Below are 16,947 nucleotides of genomic sequence, written 5' to 3' on the forward strand. Positions count from 1 at the left end.
GTTCCCAACACCCACGTTGGGCAGCTCACAACCCCCTGTAACTTCCATTCCAAGGGATCTGACACCCTCTTCTGGATTCCTCAGGACTTGTTTCCACACATGCACAGACACACACTTACACACATAACTTAAAATCTTTTTTTCTTTCTTTTCTTTCTTTTTTTTTTTTTTTTTTCTGAGACAGGGTTTCTTCTGTGTAGCCCTGGCTGTCCTGGAATTCATTCTGTAGAGCAGGCTGGCCCCGAACTCACAAAGATCTGCCTGACTTTGGTTCCTGAGTGCTGGGATTAAAGGTGTGCACTACTACCATCCAGCTTAAAATAAAATCTTAGGGGAAAAAAAAAAAACCTTCTCACTATTGCACAGAAAAATGTATTTAGTTACTTGAGTATCCGGTATGCTCTGTGCTAAGGCTAAGATAAGTTTATCTATAATTGGACCCAAGACAGCGCCTCCCTACTCTCAAGTGCCCTCAGAACACTTTGTAACCTGCCATTTGCTCTACTTAACCCAAGCTGAGGTGACTGTGACGCTGTGGTTGGGATGGTTTGGAAGGACTCTGAAAAGGCACTCACTCCACACAGTCACCTTCCAAAAGACACAAAACAGCTCACCAGCGTCAGCGGGCTTCTGGCACATCACCAAACAGTAAGAAAAAATGGACAATATAGATTATTTGAAAATAAACGTTTCAATCGTTTCTCAGCTGGCAAGTGAGTTAATAATATTCTAAGACAACAGAGTTGGGACAAAGGGAAGGCGTTCCTGTGACCTGACTTAGCAAGCCAACAAACAAAAGAGTCCATGAATCCGAAGCTGAAATCACTCTTACCATAATTTATTCTTTACCATAGCTACATTTTCAGTGTCAAGCATTGTTCTTAATATATATGTATGTATGTATGCCCTATGTGTGTGTGCTTGTGTTTGGGAGGCACACGTGTATTTAGGTGCAGGTGTGTGTGTGCGTGCGCGCGCGCGCACACATGCGCGCGCGAATGCTTGATTGCGTGTGGATGTAGACCGCAGAATGACCTTGAGCATCTTTCCTCTGCCAACTACCTTTTTAAGACAGGGACTCTCTCTGGTCTGGGACTCACTGAGCAAGCTAGACTGGCTGGTCAGTTTGCCCCAGGGATCTGTGTGGTTCTACTTCCTCAGGGCTGGGGTTACAGCTGCCTTTTAAAACAAACAAACAAACAAACAAACAGGCAAGGACAGGGGTTCTAGGGCTTGAACTCTGAGGCGTCTCCACAGTCCACCTTGCTCTTAATTTAACAAAATGAAGGTGGATCCTATACAGCTGCACATGTGGGCAGTGAGGTACACAAAACAGGGTTTACTGCCGCACTGTAAACAGTGTCTACCAATGAAGTACAAATTAATATAGTCATATAATGCAATTCTAAATGGTCACGAAGAAAATGAGATAGATCTATATAATATGTTATGAAACAAAATACTTGAACAAAAATCACTAAGTGCCAAATAAGGTGCATTAGTCCATTCGCATCTGTATCCTGAAGTGGGGAAGAACATATACAGGTGATACACACTCACATGCATGCGTTGTTTCCAACGGAGCAGCACTTACATCAGGCTAACTGATGCTGGAATTCAAGGTGGTAGGGACGTTTGCTTTTTGGGGTAAATACGTTATTTTCATTTTAGTCATATACATGTATTAATTTTTCATTGCAAAATGTCTTTTGAAAGAAAACTAGAGCAAAGGGGATAGGGAAATAAGAATGAAAGGAAGAGGCGAGAAGCCATAACCCACCCCTTGAGGGCAAGGGAGTAGCAAGCAATGCTTCCAGAACGGTAATCAGCAGGTAAGCGCCCAGCGCCAACACATCTTTAAAAATCTTGAAAACCTTAAAGTTACCTCAGCTGTGCTTAGACAACTGTAATTGCCGGGGTTCTGGGGAGGAGGAGGCTCAAGAAGAGAGCTCACTAACTGACTCTCCTCCTGCAAGTCTTCCCACACCACTTCCTTCTCCTTTCCAACAGAAGACAGAAGTGCTGTCATGACCGACCAGAGCCACACAGAGGACAAATGCATCATGCGTTCTATTTACACACTGTATCTTACTTTTGAATGGGAAGTGTCATGAGGTCTCGGTCCAAGAAGAGTCTTTGAAGGAAGTCTTGAACTTCTCCGAGGGTTCGGGGCCCCCCATGTTTAACATTAATATGCCGGTTTTGGGCTTCCTATGTAAGGAAAAACAATTCGTTGGCCACACTTTCATTTGCTCCAGGGCAGATATTTCTTCAGCTGGTAAGAACCCACATGCCCTTTGGTGATATCACAGGGCTGGCTGGCTGCTTGGAGACACAGAGGGCCTCCACTTCTTCACTGACCTGCCTTGGACTCTGACCCTTGCCTCGAGGCTCCAGCCCTGATGTTGGCATTAACTGAACTCAAAACTTCCCTATTATCCTGTCAGTCTTGAACAAAGAGCCAATTCTTCAGGGACAGAGACACAGAGTTCTAAAAACCTAAAATGATGCGGAGGGCAAAGGATCTGCAAGTGCCGGGGCTTTGTGAGTACACAAGGTCAGGCTTTCCACAGATTAAGGCTTCTTTGTATGCTAAAATTAAAGTCCAGTGTTCTTCCTTAAAACATTGTTTGGAGCACTCAGCGCATTAAGCATATACTCAGCATAATCCACCACCAAGTAAATTCCGTCACCCGGGGAGTGGTCCCCTTTCAACACTCCAGTGAGCCGACCGTTCACTCATCTGCACCCCGTCTCTTCAGTCACACAGGAAGCCATTCCTAAGCTAAATTACATCTTAGTACTCTGCTTTCTTTCCCAGCACATGCCACCAGCCCATCTTCAGTGCCCTCTCTTAGTGACACCCCCCCCACACACACACACACCTCTTTCATACATGTGTATGAAATGTGCTCTACTCCCTCACACTCCCACTGAACCCCCTTTTTCTTCCTAAGAAGTCCCTGACTTACTGTCATGGGGTTTCAGTTCGTTTGTGACCTACAGAACTCAATCTGGATCCTTTGCATGAGCATGGGTGAGCTATTCCCTAGAGATTCCGCAGCTCGCTCACCCCTGGCTACACCACTGAAGAAAATGATTCCCTCCGCCCTAGGAACCACTAACATTGATGGCCAATTACTCCTCCGGGAGGGGTGGGGCCTGAGGAACCCCTTTATCAACTATGCTAGAATATTGAGGAGCGCAATTCTGAGCCGGTCTTGTGTGGATAGCCAATGTGGATGCGAGCTCATGAATGGGCACGCCATGCCTGGGCAGTCTCACAACATACTTCTCCCTCCTCTCGCATTGACCTTATTTCCACTCCTCCTTCCATTCACTCTTGATTTAAAAAAAAAAAAAGGCTGAGAAATAACCAGCCAGAAGTTCACCTCAAATACTACAATGAATGCTTACACCCTCTGCATCAAACCATTTCTTACTAGAGTGACTGATTGACTGATGTTGTACTTGGAGCCCATGGTAAAGATAAAGTAGGACCACTTTTCACTGTCTTAGGCTAGTGTTTCTCAGCCTCAGCACCACTGGCATTCTGGGTGGGACAATCCTTTACTCTCCTACACAATGTAGGGTGTTTGCTAATAGCCCTAGCCGTCACCTACTGGGTGAGTATTACCTGTTCTGGTTAGGTTTTTGGGGTTTTTTTTTTTTTTTTTGTTGTTGTTGTTGTTTTGTCAACTTGACCACAAACTAGAGTCACTTGGGAAGAGGGGACCTCACGAGGGAAATTGCCTCTATCCCACTGGTCTGTGGGCATGTCTGTGAGACATTTTCTTGATTAATTATTGACGTGGAGTAGTGTGACCACTGGGCAGGCGGTCTCGGATGATATAAGTAAGGTAGGCAAAGCATGGGGAGCAAGCCAGTAAGCAGCACTCCTCCATGGCCTCTGCTTTAGTTCCTGCCTTGAGTTCCTGTCTTGGATTCCCTCGATGTAGGACTGTAGCCCACAAGCCAAATAAACCTTTTCCTCCCCAAGCTGTTTTTGGTCAATGCTTTGTCACAGAAACCAAACCAGCATAATTCCTCACCTCAGCTGTGATGACCAAAAATGCCTCCACACCTTAGAGAAAGAAGGTCTAATCCATTTTAAATAAGAGGATTATACCAAGCAATTATACTTAAGATGTTCCAGAACTTTGTGTGTGGATATTTGGTACCTGTGTATGTACGTGTGGGGGGGGGGGGGGTGCATGTACCCAGCAGTGCACGTGGAGAGGCCCAGAGGCGCATGTCTGGTGTCTTCCTCTATTGTTTTCTACTTTATTTTTTGAGACACGGTCTCTCACTGACCTGGAGCTTATGAATTTAGCTAGACTGGCCGGATAGTGAGCCCTTAGAATGCTCCTGCCCCACCCCACCCCCCAGCCTTGGGATTACAGACACACAGAGCCGTGTTCAGATTTTATGTGGGTGTAGGGACTTCAACTCATGATTGCTCAGCAGGCCCTTAGCCCAGAACCATCTCCCCAGCCCCTGGAAAACTTTTTTTTTTCACCTAAAAATGATACAATGACACTAACAGGGCCTGCTGAGGTTTCTTGCTACCTAAACATGCCAGATGCGTCACCTGGTGAAAATGCCATCTCCCTTAATCTTCCTGCTGAGACCACCCGTCTCCCCCCAAGTTCTCGTCTCTCGCCCTCAAAAATCTGTGACTCCTAATAAATTAAGTGCATTTTCCCGTGGATTGCTGCCAGTTAGCAGATTACTGGTCAAGGAAGCCTAGGCTAAAAGACTTACCTAAGCCACAAAGGGTATCAGTGTGCAAACGGGATTTAGAACCCTGCTTTCCATCCATAGCACCTGAGCTCAGAACAAGAGCGGCTTTAAAGCAGATGTCACTCGGCCCAGCTCACGTTTTTTGCAAACCCGTGTTGATTTTATACATGAAAGAGTCGCGTGTGATTTGAAAATGCCCCAACACACGTTAACGCTTAATTCCAAACTGTGTTGTGCATGATGAGTACTGCATTAGTCTGTCTCTGCTGTGTTCCCAGGACGAAGTGCAGAGCTTTAATCAAGGGTCTCTCTGGCTCTCTTCCCCTTCAGACAGACCACACCTGAGACCAAGGTCTCACTGGCCAAGCCTCTCTTTGTCTGAACATCAAAGTAGGCACAGCAACATGTATTTTAAAACCTACTTGGAAAAGTTTGAACACTTTGCATTTGTTATATTCTGGGACTTTTAAAGCACAAAGCTTTTCCTTTGAAATGTGCATAATGGGAACTAAAACTCGTCAGTTAGCAAACAGTTATTTTATTCTATGGTATCTAGACAGTGCTGATGAAAAGAAATAAAAAATCTCAGTCCTTCATTAAACCTACAAGATATCAGTGACCCAAAGATCTATGCTACTTCTAGAACAAAAGCCAGTAAACAACAGAATCTGTACCGAATTTACACACACACATACACACAAACACACACATAGACGGAGACAGAAGGAGACAGAGGGAGAGAGAGAGAGAAAGACAGACAGACAGATAGACAGGCAGGGAGACAGAGACAGACAGACAGAGAACACACACAGTCGAAACACAGCTCCACTCTTGGGTTTGTCTTATCTATGGCTGCCTTGACACTGTAACAGCAAAGGTAAAGAGCAGCAAAGGAGATGCTGTGGCCTATGAAAACTAAAACTAAAATAAAATAAGAAGCAAACTCCTGACAAAAGCCTGTGGACGTCTAAGCTAGTATAGCAGCTGGCCTAGCACTGTAGCCTAGCTCAAGCCAAGCACTACGCCACATCATGTCTTTCAAAACCTTGGCATCAGAATGGTCCCCCGGATGCCCCTTACTTTAGCATCTCAAATATCCCAAACTAGACCTAACCGATACCTGGAATGTAGGCTTAGATAAATAAATCGTGATTTACTAAACTACTCTTGAACTCTTTGAGATTGACTGTCAACTTGATAGTCTATAAAATCAGCCAGTAGGCAAACCTTTAGTACGCCTGTGAGGGGATTTTTGGGCTGAGTTAAGTGAGGTGGAAAGATCCACCTTAACTATGGGGGCACCATTCCATGCATCCCAGAGTGAATGAAAAGGAGAAAGTAAAGTGAGCATCAGCATTTATCTCTCTCTGCTTCCAGAGTGCAGATTAAAAAGTGACCAGTCACCTCACACTCCTGCTACCATGATGGACTGTCCCCTCAAACTATGAGCAAAAATAAAACCTTCTTTATGTTGGTTTTATAAGGTATTTTGTCACAGCAACAAGAAAAACAACTAAAACAACACAGAAAATACTTATAAATATATGGTGACAGTGAGAAAAAATTGTAAAATAATATGCATCGTACTGTTTACATGTCAGTAAGTACATATGAGCGGATAATAAAATACTAGATGCTAAGATTACTATGACTTTTAAATCCTCCTTCCACCTGAATGTTCTAGCGTTTCGTATAAATATTATCTAAAGTTACTTAATAGAACCTAAGACATACTTTCATTTAATTTTAACAATTAATGTAATATTAAGGCCATTTATATTATTGACGTTTGTCACTGCAAAATATAGCAACTGTGCTGGTTTGAAAGAAAACGGCAGCCAAAGGGAGCGGCACTATTAGGAGGTGTGGTTCTGTTGGAGTGGGTGTGGTCTTGTTGAAGGAAGTACATTACTGCAGAGGTGTCCTATATGTTCAAGCCGTGCCCAGTGTCTCAGACCACTTCCTGTTGCCTGCAAGTCAAGGTGTAGGACTCTCAGCTCCTTCTCCAGCACCACGTCTGCCTGCACGCCACCCTGTTGCACTGTGATGACAGTGGACTAAACCACTGAAACTGTAAGCCACCCCGATTAGATGCTTTTCCTTTATAAGAGTTGCCGTGGTCATGGTGTCTCTTTATAGCAATAGAGACCCTAAGACAGCAATGAAAGAATTTTTCTTCCCAGCTCCTCAGTTCTTCCACTCGCATTAATACTTTTTCCAAGTCTTAAGGAACCACAGAGTACATACGGTCCCATGTCCTGCCTGGCATGCCACCAGCCCGAGATGCCTGCGCTTCCTACCCTAACCACTAACCACATCTTCAAGGAAGACAGAGTTGAGAGGAAGGGATTTGGAACCCATCCTTAATGCCATATCCTAAATCAACCTCCATTTCCTAGCCTTCAATCAATAAAATATCACAATCACAATGAAAAATAACAAACACAAAATGAAAGCATGTCATTTACATGGTGACTGTTCACGGTGGTTTGAGAATGCCCCCCATAATCTGGGGCATTTGAATACGTGGTCCCTAAGTGGTGGCACTGTTTGGATAGGTTTAGCAGGTGTGGCTCTGCTGGAGGAAGTGTGTCACTGGAGCTGGGCTTCGAGGCTCAAAGACTCACACCACCCCCAGTTTGTTCTCTCCACTTCCTGCTTGTGGTTCCAGCCGTGCGCTCTCTGATGCTGCTCCAGCTGCCACGCCTCTGTGACCCTCTGGAACTGTAGGCCCAAGCGAACTCATCTTTGAGTTGTGTTTTATCACAGCAATAGAAAGGCCACTAACATACTGTACAACTCTAGACTGCTGTCTTGTCTGGCAGGAAAGTCATGATGTCACTTAGTCACAGCTACTTTCCTTCTTTCCTGCATAAAACCTGTTCCTCTGTATGCCCTGTGGGAGTCTGTGGTTTCTACTGCCGAAGAGAACACTCAGTTACACAATGACTACTGTCTCCACCCATAAATACCAAGAGTGAAGTACACTCTATTTCCTTAATGAAGTATAAACCATAGCACATCACTGGTGATTATGTTCTTCATGTTAAAAGCTAAAAAGTAATAATGGTAGAATCTCCCAGAGAAGTTCTTGGTAGGCTAACTACTTTTTATCCTATACAAGGTACACATTTTACAGGTGTAAATATGTCCAGTTCATACACAGATTTTTTAGTATGCACACAATTGATTTCATATATGACATATACTAGGGCCACATCCTTCCATGACTGAAGACTATATTTAACTATATGTCCTTTGTTAGTCCTTAAAACCTACTATTTAATAGCTGTTAAAAGGAAACCAAGAAAATAACATCCCATTGCTAATAAATATATTACATTTTTTCCAGTCCCTCTCCCCCTAGGTTGCTTGAACCCACTTGTATTTATCATAACAGAAAACGGAAAGAAAGCCTTATTTGAGCCTAAAGTTACCTCCTTTCTGGCTGAGCTTGAGGTGTTGCAGTTTTGGCTTGACGCACTTTCTCTGTGGTGGCCGCCGCCGCTGCATCTGACTGGCACCGCCATGGCTGACAGACCCTCGAGCCGCCATGCACCACTGTGACAAAATTAAAGTGCTAGCATGAAATCTAGCTGGAAAGTAATTTCTTCTCAAGAGGTCCTCAGGGCATAATTCCTGACTTTAATTTTTAAAAAGGTGCAACGGCAGGGCGTTTTTCCCAGCATCTCTGCAGGCAGGTAAAAGCGCCAAGCACTCCTTTCTCTAGTGGGCCGGGGTGCAGGTTCCCTCCTCCAGGGTAGCTTTATCTTTTCAGAAGCCACACACCCCTTCTCACTCTGCCCTGGCTGCAAATTTTGCACAGATCTCATCCCTAGAACCTCTGCACACTCAGAATATTTCCAACCATGGGGTGGTGCTCAGGAGAGGGGAGGGCATCATAGGGAAGGTGAGGAACGACTAATTTAGGGTCATTTAGAGTGGAAACTGAGCCAGTCCCCAACTGTGGATCTAATTTCTGTCTGCAAGCCTTCTGGGTAAAGCATCAGTGACGGGAATCCCAGAATTGTCCTGACAATGAGAAGGGGCCCCGCTCTCTTCTGCAGGAATGCGCCCACGATGTGTAGAGTCCCTCAGAGTCCAGTACTCCACATGACAGACCAGGCTCCCAGGGCCCAGAGCTCAAGAATTCCCTTTCCTCTAAGCTAACCCCAGAGTCTATGTAGGCTCCTTCCCTGCATCTATCCTCTGGAGGGCAGATGTTGCCATCCATATAAGCAGTTGGTGATCTTCAGGGTGGCCAAGGGGGTAGTACGAAAGAGCTGGTGGGAAGAGAAGCAAGAAAGCTTGCGAGTCAACATTCTCCAGGCCTCTTCCCTGCAGGGGCTTAAGAGAGTTGGAGACTCCATCCTTCCAGGTGGTTAGAAGGGTCTGTTGGTTAAGGCTGAAGGAAGGACAGGACTTGCTATTCTGTGTGTGAGACACATGTCCCTATCGATACACTTGACCAGGGCTTCACAAGAGAAATGAGGGGGATGGAGGGAGGGACTGAACCAAGGAGGACATGTGCCATGCTGAGTTAACATGGAGTCTTGGCCCGTAAAATTAAATTGAAACCACACGTTAGTACTGAGGAAGATAATAAGGAGCAGTGGTATCTACTGTGTAGCCTCCTTCTCCACTCTCCTAATACCAGGTTAGAAACTAGTCTGGGACCAGTCGTCTTCTACCTGTATTCTCCTCTAAGTGGCTGGACGAGGGCAAAGTTCAGGCTGGATCAACTACGTCTGACCGAGGGCAAAGTTCGGGCTGGATCAACTACGTCTGACCCATTTCAGCTCTCCACTTCTCACAGTGTGACCTGGGTCAGACTACAGTCTCAAAGAGCCTCAGCTCCTCCTCTGTAATATGACGAGTCTTTGCTGGTCAACTCAGAGGATTGAAAAATCAGAGAAGCACTCTGCAGCATCTGCCACGTGACAGGGGCTAATATAATATTAGTATAATAGTTTCCTTTGTAAGTTTCTAGAGAAAGCAACTACAACTGCTCTAACTTTCTTTAAATCACCCGAATGGGAACAACAGGAAAGAAAATGGCATCCCCAGGTCGCCTAGAATTTTCTATCCAGATTGTACACACTGACACACTGGTGCCTGTCTGTGACCACAGCACTCAGTGAGCTGAGGCAGGAGGATCTTTAGTTTGAGACCAGCTGGGGTTTGAGCCAGACCTCGCCTCAAAACCAATAAATAAAAGCAGACCTTGAATTTCCCCAGCAGAGCCCACTCCATGAGCTTAGGCTGGGGAAGCCTTACTAAATCAAGGCAGAGTGGAAAGATTGACGTAATAAGTTCAATTCCACTCAAATGAAGTCTCAAAACAACACATACACCCTTGTTTCACACAAGTTTAATTATGAACTACATGGTGAGATTTAACCAGGTATTCAATCCTGTGCAATGTCTCCAAGTCCCTGTACGAATGCGATTCCACCAGATCCTATGGGATAGGGTTATAGAATTCTAGCTGATGGTCATAAATAAGATTTCTTTCTGTGAACCTAACAAAAGGAAGAGGGGGTAGGACCAGATCCCCCCAGCTAGTACATTATGGTTTCCTAGTACAATTTCCAAGTTTCCTGGCTATTGTCACGCCCTGGCTTACAAAACTCTTGTCTCCTGTTGACCAAATTTTGGTCCTGATAAGGGATCCTTCCTACTGTGACTTAGGATTAACATACCCATCAAGGACATCTCTAAAACATCCCTCCCTGGCTACTGGGCTACTAGAGATATGGAAGGGCAGGAGGAGCAGGTGGTCAGGGAAGATAACAGAGGAGGCAAGTATGCTCAAAGTGTTATATGCTTGTATGAAAATGTCACAGAAAAAGCCACGCAAATTGTACAAATGACGTATACTAACTAGGATTAAATGGATCCTGCACTACCTTAGACGCAGGGACTGTGGGAGTATGGGGACTTGCTTCCCAGATTTGGCCTGATATTCTGATTTTTGTTGTTCTAAGGGACTGTAACAATGAATAGCAAAAGGACTGACACCATCCACTACCCAACACTGTCCTGTCACAACTCCTAAGTCCATGTTAGGAGAACTTACAAAACCTATGTAATTTCTGAACCATTAAAAATTAAAAGATATTGGGGCTGGAGAACTCAGGGGTAAAGAGCACTGGCTGCTCTTGCAGAAGACCTGAGTTCAGTTCCCAGCACCCACATCTGGTATCTTAAGAACACCTGCACCCCAGTTCCAGATTTCATTCCTGAGGTAACTGCATTCACATGCTCATCCCCACAGAGACTCACACAAACATACACCCATTTTAAAATAAAAATAAAAATTTTACTTTGAGCATATCATGAAAAACATTTCCATGCATCAAACTGATGACAGGCTGCTGTTACATATATTGCATAAAAGAAGAAGATATTATGGATGTGTATCTGTATCTTAAACACACAGAAAAAAATTAAAGATGGGGAGTTGGAGAGATGGCTCAGTGGTTGGCACACTTGCTGCTCTTGTATTCATTGGGTAGTTTGGTTCCTAGCACTCATTAGGTAGCTCATAAACACCTGAACTTCAGCTCCAAGGGGATCTGACCCCTCTGGACTCTGCAGGAATATGGAGTCATATTCACATACCCCCACACAGACACAGACACATTATTTAAAATAAAAATAATTTTTTTAAAAATGGACTTGAACAGAAAAGCACTGAATACATAACAAACTATAATTTTATATATTGCAAAGTATACAAGGCAAAATAAAAAGTGATTACATGAAAGATAAAAGTTTAACTTCTGCATAAAATCTTAAAAACACAAATTACAAAACCAAAAAAGAAAATGTGCATAGACCTAATAGAATTCTTGAATAAGAAAATACAAAACTCTGTGTGTGTGTGTGTGTGTGTGTGTGTGTGTGTGTGTGTGTGTGTGGTATAGCATATGAAACATTGGAGAAAGCATCTTACTACTTCTAAATGAGTAAAAAAAAAAAAATAGAACATAGAACTGCTTTTTCCAGTTTAATTTCCAGAATTCAACTGTAGAAAATACTCAATTTTCTCTTAGCTGATAATATTAATCTTTCCCTATCCACCAAACCGATAAAAGTACTATAATACCACCTTAAAAACTGGAGTGTGAGAAACTCATCACTAGTTAAAGCGCCAAGACTGAAGCGCTCAGCCACAAAGGGTCGTAGCACAGCCCCTGTCCGCAAAAGGCTGAGGGAACACAGCAGAAGAGGAAGCAGGAAGACTGGGAGAGCCAGACACTGTGGAGGACTAGAGCGGAACACTGTGTTCTGGCCGTGACAAGCTGCTGCACTCGTGAGCTCACTGCAGCTGTGGCTGCTGCACAAGACCTGCACAAGATCAAGTCAGCCAATGCCCCCTCATGCTGTGGGGAGGGGCTCCCGAGCCCTCAGCCCTAGCCAAGGAGCTCTTATCAATTGATGGCTTCTGGAGAGGGAAGAGCTAGGTTCTTTTTAAAGGCATGGCCCCTGATAAGTTGACCATGCTCTAGGGCAATGGTCACAACCCCCTGGGGGGGGGGTCAAATGGCCCTTTCACAGGGGGGGGTGTCACTTAAGACCATTGGAAAACACAGATATTTACATTGCAATTCATAACAGTAGCAAAATTAGAGTTATGAAGTAGCAGTAAAAATAATATTATGGCAGGGGGTCACCACATGAGGAAATGTATTAAAGGGTCTCAGCATTAGGAAGATTGAGAACCACTACTCTAGTTGGTGACTCCATACCGATGGGTATATGGGCAGCATAAATTAGATTTAACAGTTAAGAGAGAGAGAGAGAGAGAGAGAGAGAGAGAGAGAGAGAGCAGAGGAGACAGGAAGTTGAGAGGAGGTGAGTGGTGGGCATGAACCTGGAAGGAGTTGGGGAAAAGAGTTGGGGGTGAGTATGATCAAAATAGACTGTATGCATAAAAAAATAGTTTTTCAAAGCGTTGGATCCTGTAACATAGTTGGAATTGAAATATATTGAGGCTTCTGAACCCCTTCAATTAGTTACTTCTGACTTACACAGAAAATAATTTCAGTTCTCATACTGTTTCATGACCTCCAATCTTGGGTCTGTTAGACTTTATTTGCCACTGGGAAGGATGGTGAAAGAAAAGATGAATAGATACTTCCTTTACTGGCACTGTCCTTATCTTTAAAGATAACACCTTTTGTTTCCCAGTGTCTTTCGGGAGCTGATCTTCAGTGTACCGTATTTGTCTTGCAACAAAGGCACTTGCAATATCCACCCGAAGGAGGTGCCACATTGACAGATTAGGAAACTCCTTTGAAACAGGTCAGGTCTAGTCACCATTCAAATTCATGAGCGCCTCATTTGGGGTGGTCTATTACATCTGTAACTGAGAGGCTCTACGCTGCCTACTTCACCCGCGTCCTAATCTTCACAGCAAATATTAGCGAGTTTGGCGAGGTTGGGACTCTGGCTCAAAGTGTCCTTGCTCAATTCGGTCCAACCAGGTGTGTCCTACCCAGGGCCCCCACAGCTCATCTAGCGGGCACACCCTACATTAATGAGGTGTAACAGCAACACTTGAGATCTCGTTCGTTCCCTAAACATCCCACGAAAACTCTAATCCGGGCCTCCCCACGGTGGGTCCTTCTACCCAGAAGCCATGGCATTGGCCTGGGCGGAGCAGCAGTGGGCACCGTGATCGCCACCAGCAGAGAGTAAACTGCAAGGCAGATAGATGCCAGCAGTGATGGTGACGACACCCGAGTCTCTAGGTGTCTCCTTCAGAGATCTTTCCCTCCCGTAATCACTAAGTCTAGCTACTGCTCGAGGTCCCCCCCCCCCACACATACAGCTGGCCCTTGAGACTCGAACCCACGGCCTCCCGGCCGCTCCAAGCGCTCGCGATCGCAGACGCAACCCCACTTACGCGGCTCGCGGAGCAGCGCGCCCGCAGCCCGCAGGGCCGCAGCCATGTTGGCGCCGGCCGAGAGCATTTCCGGGACGGCCAGGGATCCTTTGCGGCGGCGCGACAGCCAGGCCGGCGAGCGCCTACGAGGGAGGCAGCGCTCCGCACCCGCGCCCCGCGCATTCCCCGGCCGGCGGGGGCGGGGCCGGCGGGAGCTCCGCCCTGGGGGTGTGGCCGGGGCGGGGCTTGTAGGGCCGAGTGGCCAGAGGCTGCTGGCTGGACCGGCGGAGATAAGGCCTGTGGCTTGGAGATCATCTTTGCTCCCGCCACCACGGGTCAGCGCACCGGAGGCCCGCTAGGTCTGCGGCGGCGCTGGAGGGCCGTCAGGTCGGATCTGACAACCTGGTCGGCGAAACTAGAACGACAGCCCATGACTCAGCAAAAGACTTTCTGGACGTTTCCATACTGTCTTTAGATGTGCCCATGGTTCCCAGTTTGGTTGCTTTACGACAGTGCAGACCCTTTCCGACTTGTTCCAGAGCAAAAGAGGGTGTGTACGTGTGTGTGTGTGTGTGTGTGTGTGTGTGTGTGTAGCACCTCTTTGCAGCAGAGATGAAGACAAAGAAGCTATATGTAGCACGAATCTTAAAGGGTCTTATTAATAAAAACAAACCAGAGGCCAGGTATTGGGGCGAATGCTGGAAGATCAGAGAAGCAGAACAAGCCATAGCTAACCTCACCTCACCAACTCCTCAGCTGATCCTGTTTCCTCAGACTGGAAGCCTCTGTGTCCTCATCCAAATGGGTCTCACCTGAACTGCTGCTCAAAAGCCTAAAAGCTTAACCAGGCTCTAGTTCCTGGTCCTCACGCCTTATATACCTTTCTGCTTTCTGCCATCACTTCCTGGGATTAAAGGCGTGAGTCACCATGCCTGGCTATTTCCAGTGTGGCTTTGAACTCACAGAGATCCAGACAGATCTCTGCCTCCTAAGTGATAGGATTAAAGGTGTGTGTGCCACCATTTTCTGGCCTCTATGTCTATCTAGTGGCTGTTCTGTTCTCTGACCCCAGATAAGTTTATTAGGATGTATAATATATTGGGGGACATAATATATCACCACAGCTATAGAGTAATATTGCAGGTGTGAGGGCATCAGGAAGGGGGGAGGTCAGGAAGGCAGATGCAGACCGGATTAAGAAGGGGCTGAAAATAAGCAGAGCAGAGCATTTTGAAAGACTCAGTGTGCACTAAGAAAAGAGAACGGGCCAGGCAGTGGTGCGGCACACCGTTAATCCCAGCACTCGGGAGACAGAGCCAGGCGGATCTCTGTGAGTTCGAGGCCAGCCTGGACTACCAAGTGAGCTCCAGCAAAGGCGCAAAGCTACACAGAGAAACCCTGTCTCGGAAAAAAAAAAAAGAGAAAAGAAAAGAGAACAGTAGGGTAAGGCCGCTGGCGGAAGTCCTCCTGGAGGCTTGGGGTCAGGATGGGAGGGAGGGGAGGAGGGAAGGGGGAAGGCAGGAGTCCGGATAAACCTGACCACTAGTTTTCTGTGGCTAAAATCTGAGCTCTTGACTTTATTAGTTTATTGTGTTTACGAGACAGATGTAAAATGTACACGGGTAACAATTCATGTAACAGCCGGGCGGTGGTGGCACACGCCTTTAATCCCAGCACTCGAGCAGAGCCAGTGGATCTCTGTGAGTTCGAGCCAGCCTGGGCTACCAAGTGAGTTCCAGAAAGCGCAAAGCTACACAGAGAAACCCTGTCTCGAAAAACCAAAAAAAAAAAAAAAAAAAACAATTCATGTAACTGACAGGGTCTTCAAACTCAAGCATGCTCGCTGAGAAAAGGATAGTAAAACTTGTTCTAAACCACCTCCGTGTCCATCCCCACCCCCACCCCCGCTGAGGACTGAGGACTGAGTCTCACACATGAGCATGTGGCCTGTCTCTTTTTACATCTCGCTTTGAGGCAGGGCTTTGTAAGTCGCCAGGGCAGGCCTTGAACTTGCCATCCTCCTGCCTCAGCCTCCCCAGTGGCTGAGATTGTGACACTGAGCCATCAGGCCAAATCGATTGCCAATTCTTGACTTCGACGTCAACATGGTATTAGAAATTGCCCTGTAGAGAGACTGGGGGAAACTTGAGGGATAGAAGCAGATAAAGCAGAGACTGGTTTCTCGTGGGGGCTAATTCCTTTCTCATGAGAAGGTGGAGGTGAGGGAAAATGCCTGAGCAGGGACAAACATCTGGACAAAATGATAACAGGGATGGGAGGAGGGCCCAGGACTCTTATAAAATGCCTACATGAATCCTAACCCCAGAATACCCATTACAAGATGACTTTTATGGATAACAGTGCTGCCCATCTAAAGCTGGAACTTCTCTAAAGTTCATTTAGAAAATGAACTACAGAGGCTCCACAACACACTTAGAAATGCTGTGCTAGATGATGTAGAGATGGGGTCACAGGTCTACACTGTCTTTTCTGTCACCTCTGGGAAGCCAGCCTGGGTGCTGGGCACTCCTGCTAAGTGGAGATAACAGGGGTTTCAGGCCTCTCCCAGAAACATGGTGATGATTAGTGATGAGGCAAAATTCGGCCAATCCTCACCAAATCTGCAGCTGAGACAGGCTAAACGTACGTGTGACCAGAAAGCAGAAAAGAACTAACAAAATGCTTTATTCTAGACCATGTCGTTTCAAAAATTGAATGAGCATCATTCCTTTCATTTTGTTTACAGACTCTGAAAAAAACTCACTCAAAATTCTCTTGTGTATAAAGCTCCTTGATGCACATACTGTGGATTCATGGGTTTAAAGAAGGCAAAACTTGGGCTGGTGAGAAGATAGTTTAGCAGGTCCGGTGCTTCCTATGCAAGCCCAACCACCTCCAGTTTCTGGAATCCATGACAGAAGGGAAGCACCAATTCATGAACGCTGTCCTCTGACCTCCACACATGTACCATAGCACAAATGAGTGGGAACACACACACACACACACACACACACACACACACACACACTAAAATTAGAAAACAAGCAAAACTTTGTGGTTTTGAGTTGTTCTTCTAATTTGTGTCTAGGTAGGCCTTGAACTCTTGAACCTGTCACCTCCCTACCTCAGCATCCCTGGTAGCTGGAATTATAGGACTGAGTCACCAGGCTAAGCCCTTTTGCTAATTCCTGACTCTGATAACAAACATGATATTATTTGAGGTTGCCCTTACATCAAATACAATAGCTTCCCAGTGAGTGTTTATTATTATGAAACAAAAACAGATAAAATGTACTTCATGTGAATTCTAT

At 45.7% G+C, this 16,947-nt stretch overlaps 1 protein-coding gene across 1 annotated transcript in view; it reads right to left on the reverse strand.

Annotated features, from left to right (window-relative positions):
- The window catches only part of Fech (ferrochelatase), a 33,720-nt gene extending 19,889 nt beyond the window's left edge, over positions 1 to 13,831 (reverse strand). The window contains 4 exon segments of the mRNA XM_028856593.2: positions 2,093 to 2,168; positions 2,171 to 2,211; positions 8,181 to 8,304; positions 13,658 to 13,831. Coding sequence (XP_028712426.1) covers positions 2,093 to 2,168; positions 2,171 to 2,211; positions 8,181 to 8,304; positions 13,658 to 13,724 — 308 coding nt within the window. The 5' untranslated portion in view covers positions 13,725 to 13,831.
- Positions 13,832 to 16,947: the final 3,116 nt, after the last annotated feature.

The sequence above is a fragment of the Peromyscus leucopus genome, chromosome 19 (genome assembly GCF_004664715.2).
Source record: "Peromyscus leucopus breed LL Stock chromosome 19, UCI_PerLeu_2.1, whole genome shotgun sequence".
NCBI lineage: Eukaryota > Metazoa > Chordata > Mammalia > Rodentia > Cricetidae > Peromyscus > Peromyscus leucopus.